This window comes from Macaca thibetana, chromosome X, assembly GCF_024542745.1.
Source record: "Macaca thibetana thibetana isolate TM-01 chromosome X, ASM2454274v1, whole genome shotgun sequence".
Taxonomy (NCBI): domain Eukaryota; kingdom Metazoa; phylum Chordata; class Mammalia; order Primates; family Cercopithecidae; genus Macaca; species Macaca thibetana.
The window spans coordinates 16,341,409-16,347,408 of NC_065598.1; the positions used below are offsets into that span (position 1 = coordinate 16,341,409).

General features: G+C 43.9%; 1 protein-coding gene across 1 annotated transcript in view; it reads left to right on the forward strand.

Moving 5' to 3' along the window:
• The window catches only part of SYAP1 (synapse associated protein 1), a 46,436-nt gene extending 40,436 nt beyond the window's left edge, over positions 1-6,000 (forward strand). Inside the window, exon 9 of the mRNA XM_050777655.1 lies at positions 3,732-6,000. Coding sequence (XP_050633612.1) covers positions 3,732-3,859 — 128 coding nt within the window. The 3' untranslated portion in view covers positions 3,860-6,000. The remainder of the gene's footprint in view (positions 1-3,731) is intronic.

Consider the following 6,000-nt stretch of genomic DNA (forward strand, 5'->3'; position numbering starts at 1 on the left):
GGCAGCCGGGCACAGTGGCTCACGCCTGTAATCCCAGCACTTTGGTAGGCCAAGGCGGGCAGATCACGAGGTCAGGAGATAGAGACCATACTGGCTAACATGGTGAAACCCCGTCTTTACTAAAAATACAAAATAAATTAGCCGGGCGTGGTGGCAGGCGCCTGTAGTCCCAGCTTCTCGGGAGGCTGAGGCAGGAGAATGGCGTGAATCGAGGAGGCGGAGCTTGCGGCGAGCCGAGATCGTGCCACTGCACTCCAGCCTGAGTGACAGAGCGAGACTCCGTCTCAAAAATAAATAAATAATAATAAATGTTTGGACCTGGTGCAGTGGCTCACGTCTATAATTCTAGCTACTCGGGAGGAGGCCGAGGTGGGACGATCACTTGAACCTGGGAGGTGGAGTTTGCAGTGAGCCGATATCGCGCCACTGCACTCCAACCTGAGTGACAGAGCAAGACTTCATCTCAAAATAATAATAATAATAAATTTTTAAAAGCTAGCGTTCTGCTTGACTGTAGACATGTACATGGAAGATTCTTTTCCCAGCTGCTGCATGCCAAAAGAGCATTGCTTCTGGGAAGGACCAGGCTACTTTTAAAAACCAGTTTTTCGGCCAGGTGCGGTGGCTCAAGCCTGTAATCCCAGCACTTTGGGAGGCCGAGACGGGCGGATCACGAGGTCAGGAGATCGAGACCATCCTGGCGAACACGGTGAAACCCCGTCTCTACTAAAAAGTACAAAAAAACTAGCTGGGCGAGGTGGCGGGCGCCTGTAGTCCCAGCTACTCGGGAGGCTGAGGCAGGAGAATGGCGTAAACCCGGGAGGCGGAGCTTACAGTGAGCTGAGATCCAGCCACTGCACTCCAGCCTGGGCCACAGAGCGAGACTCCGTCTCAAAAAAAAAAAAAAAAAAAAAACAGTTTTCTTTTTGAGATAGGGTGTCACTCTGTCACCCAGGCTGAAGTGCAATAGTGCCATAATAGCTCACTGCAGCCTCAAACTCCTAGGCTCACACCATCCTCCCACCTCAGGCTCCAGTGCAGCTGGGACTACAGACGTGTGCCACCACATCAGGCTAATTTTTTAAATTTTTTATAGAGGTGGAGTCTTGCCGGATTGCCCAGGCTGATCTCAAACTCTTGGGCTCAAGCAATCCTCCCACCTCAGTGTCTCTAAGTGCTAGAATTACAGGTATGTGCCACCACACGCAGCCCAACAACCTTTTTTTTTTTTTTTTTCTTTTTTTTTTTTTTTTTGAAATGGAGTCTTACTCTGTTGCCCAGGCTGGAGTGCAGTGGCACAACTGTGACTCACTACAACCTCCACCTTCCAGGTTGAAGCAATTCTCCTGCCTCAGCCTCCCAAGTAGCTGGGACTACAGGCGCACACCACCACACCGGGCTAATTTTTTTTTTTTTTTTTTTTTTTTTTTTTTTTTTTTTTTTTTTTTTTTTTGAGACGGAGTCTCGCTCTGTCACCCAGGCTGGAGTGCAGTGGCCGGATCTCAGCTCACTGCAAGCCCCGCCTCCCAGGTTCACGCCATTCTCCTGCCTCAGCCTCCCGAGTAGCTGGGACTACAGGCGCCCGCCACCTCGCCCGGCTAGTTTTTTGTATTTCTTAATAGAGACGAGGTTTCACCGTGTTAGCCAGGATGGTCTCGATCTCCTGACCTTGTGATCCGCCCGTCTCGGCCTCCCAAAGTGCTGGGATTACAGGCTTGAGCCACCGCGCCCGGCCCGGGCTAATTTTTGTATTTTTTGTATCGCTATGTTGGTGGGCTGGTCTCGAACTCCTGGTCTCTAGTGCTCTGTCTGCCTCGGCCTCCCAAAGTGCTGGGATTACAGGCATGAGCCACCATGCCTGGCCCCAATAGTCTTTTATTTATTATATGTCTTGGCTCCAGGACTAAATTATAAGCTCCCCAAGGGCAGTTACACATTGTCTTTCTATCCCCCTACAGTACCTAACATGGAACTTAGCACTCAGTAAGCACCCTAATAAATATTTGTGAAATTGGTGGCTTCCTGCATAACACAGGGTGTCTTTTCCTTTGAGGTTGCTGCTGTAGAACAATTAAAGCATTTCATTTTTTGTTTTCTCTATAGCTAAGTTTAAGGTTTATTTTTAAAGACAAGCCGGGCGCGGTGGTTCACGCCTGTAATCCCAGCACTTTGGGAGGCCGAGGCAGGCAGATCACGAGGTCAGGAGATCGAGACCATCCTGGCAAAATACAAAAAAAATTAGCCTGGCCTGGTGGTGGGCGCCTGTAGTCCCAGCTACGCAGGAGGCTGAGGCAGGAGAATGGCGTGAACCCAGAAGGCGGAGCTAGCAGTGAGCCGAGATTGCACCACTGCACTCCAGCCTGGGCGACAGAACGAGACTCTGTCTCAAAAAAAAAAAAATACAAAAAGTAGCTGGGCATGGTGGCGGCACCTGTAATCCCAGCTACTTGGGAGGCTGAGGCAGGAGAATCGCTTGAATCTGGGAGGTAGAGGTTGCAATGAGCCGAGACCATACCATTGCACTCCAGACTGGGCAACAGAGTGAGACTCTGTCTCAAAAAACAAAAGACAAAAATGAATCTTAGCTTTACTTTTTAAATAGCCAGTTTGTTTTATAACATTACATAGCAGATGCATTATCCCACACACACACAGGTATATTGAGTGTCCACACGGAAAGTTGCAGCTCTACATCTCAACGTGAAAGACCAGTGTGAGGCCGGGCGCGGTGGCTCAAGCCTGTAATCCCAGCACTTTGGGAGGCCGAGACGGGCGGATCACGAGGTCAGGAGATCGAGACCATCCTGGGTAACACAGTGAAACCCCGTCTCTACTAAAAATACAAAAACTTAGCCGGGCGAAGTGGCGGGCGCCTGTAGTCCCAGCTACTCAGGAGGCTGAGGCAGGAGAATGGCGTGAACCCGGGAGGCGGAGCTTGCAGTGAGCTGAGATCCGGCCACTGCACTCCAGCCTGGGTGACAGAGCGAGACTCCGTCTCAGAAAAAAAAAAAAAAAAAAAAAAAAAAGAACAGTGTGAGAGCTCCAGTCAGAACACCATGAGAGAGTCCAGGCTGACTTCAGACCCCGGTGTCTGTCTCCACTCTTAAGGAGACAACTCTTTGTCTGCATAGTGGTTAAGCATAGACTGTGGAGCCTGCAGATTTGGTTCCATTCTTACATCTGTCGCTGTCAAACGGTGTGATCTTGGGCAAGTTGCTTAACCTCTCCTAAGTCTCCATTTCCCCATCTGTAAGATGTGGCTAATAGTAATACCTTGTCCATGGACTGTTCTAAGGTTGAAAAGCATGATACACAGAAAGCAGTTAGGCCAGAGCCCAGCTCAGTAAGTGCTCAATAAACATTAGCTGCTTTTGCTACCATCATCATCATTGGTAGTGGTAAAAATTAATTTGCAACCAAGTATTAATTATCAATTACCCATTTAAATAAAAGGAAAAGCAGAGGCATAGGGAAAGCAAAATAATACCCAAAATATATTGATGACATCTGATGCCTTTGCTTCTACATTAACAGATTTATCTTTCTAATTGTATTTATCCTTGGTCACTTAAAATTTACTGAGTTTTTCTGAGCACACACAGTAATGAAGGCTGAGATGTTAAAAATTACGGCAGCTAGGACTTTACGTAGGTAATTGAGATGGACCGAATTGTGAACACTAGCAGTATGAATTCAGAGAGAATCTTTTTCTTCTCCTTTGTTTCTTTTAGAGGATTCTGCAGATTGGGAAAAAGAACTGCAGCAGGAACTTCAAGAATATGAAGTGGTGACAGAATCTGAAAAACGAGATGAAAACTGGGATAAGGAAATAGAGAAAATGCTTCAAGAGGAAAATTAGCTGTTCCTGAAATAGAATAATAATCCTTAACAATCTGCAAACTGACATTAAATTCTAGATGTTGACGCTCACTGAATCAGAAGGCATAAAAAAGTATAACTTTATGAAATTCAAAATTACCCTTTTTTCAGGTTGAAACTTGCCTCTTCTACTTTAAAAAAGTATATAGAACAGTTACTTCTAATAATCAGAAAGAGATGTTTTGTAGAACGTTTCTTTAGTATAAATAGAGTTAGAGATGTCCTCGTAGGCAGTATGGCTATCTTTACCACAGAAACATAAGTAAAATTTTAGAGTTCTGTTTTCCATGAGGTCAAAAATACAATTTATTCCTCAGTCATGGTTTTCTAAATATCTGTACTCCACATTCCATTTTAATTGATATGTGGGTGTTAAAGTACCTACTTAATGGGTTGATTACTATCAAAATGACCAAATTATACCAAAGAACTTAAGAGGAAGCACTTTCAGAACTATTCGCTTGCCAGGTATTTTCTAAAATTCCACCTGAAAGCCAAAAGATAAAATAAATAAGTTGATTTTAATGATATAAACATCACACAATTTTACATTAAGAAATACTGTGCAGGCCAGGCGTGGTGGCTCAGGCCTGTAATCCCAGCTCTTTGGGAGGCCAAGGTGGGTAGATCGCTGGAGGTCAGGAGTTCAAGATCAGCCTGGCCAACATAGTGAAACCCTGTCTCTATTAAAAATACAAAAATTAGCCGGTCATGGTGGCGGGCGCCTGTAATCCCAGCTGCTAGGGAGGCTGAGGCAGGAGAATCTCTTGAACCCAGGAGGCAGAGGTTGCAGTGAGCCGAAATGGTGCCACTGCACTCTAGCCTGGGCGATAAAGCGAGACTCAGTCTCAAAAAAAAAAAAAAAAAAAAAAAAAACTGTGTGAAAATATTTGTTTTTCTCTGGGGCCTTTTCTTTCTTTTATTTTTAAACTATACCAGAAATTTTACATCACAGTTTTTATACAAAGTAGGACCTTCCATCCTTTTTCTATTATAATAACCTTCAGAAGCTCATTCCCCTGCAAGGCTGTTGTTCTTGTTTTTTGTTGTTGTTGTTGTTGTTGTTCTTGTTTTAATCATCACCACATACAAATGTTTGAGCTTTGTCTTAAACTGAATCTTCATAAAATTGTGTTCCTCCAAGTTCACCTTCTAGGACTTTATTGATTAATCCTTCTGTTTCTGCTACACCAGCAGACACATGTTCATAGAATATGATTATTTTTAAAGAACAAGGTGAGGAGGCTGAGGCAGGAGAATCACTTGAACCTGGGAGGTGGAGGTTGCAGTGAGCTGAGATCACGCCACTGCGCTCCAGCCTGGGTGACAGAGTGAGACTCTGTCTCAAAAATGAATGAATGAATGAATGAATGAATGAACAAGGTGGTTTAATGTCAGAAAACTTCCTAAGTATTTGCTCGCCAAACCTTTCATGTTTTTCAAGAAGCCTTTATTACATAAAGGGGAATAGAATTAAAATGTTTCTTTATAAGAAAAATATACATATTTGTGTTCTTGGCCCCATTAAAACTAGTCAGTAGTCCTTTGGCAAAGATATAGTCAACAGGAGAACTGGGTATGGGTCCAGGCATTACTCCTGTTCATAGTTGCGGATGCATGTGTCTGAATGAGCCAGACTGTCTCAACTGGAGTCTCTTGGGTTATAGCAGTAAACCCGTGTATTCCATGAAACCACTGGCCCCATCATCAAAAGGTTTCCACTTGTGGTCCCACAGTTGCTTATTACTGAGTTTGGGTTCCAAGATGACTGGCAACTTCTGAAATAATCTCATTGCAGGAAAGAGTTTCTTTTTTTTTTTTTAAAATAGAGTTTGCTGGAGGAAAAGAGGCATGTTAAATGTGTTTAAGCAGCTAAAAGTCCTAGATGGAAGCATATCAGGATGTGTCGGTGCTTGGCTCTTAGTGAATGCACTAAAATTCTTATTGATAAATGTTGAATAAACACACCAAAAAAAGTATCAGAGAAAGAGAAAAACCCTAAAATGACAATAGAGGTGTGTGACAGTTATTGCTATCAATTTTATATTTAAAAACAACCTAATTATGCATTGCCCTGTGAAAATAAAAGGATAAAATAAGATTTTGTACATACTGTAAGAA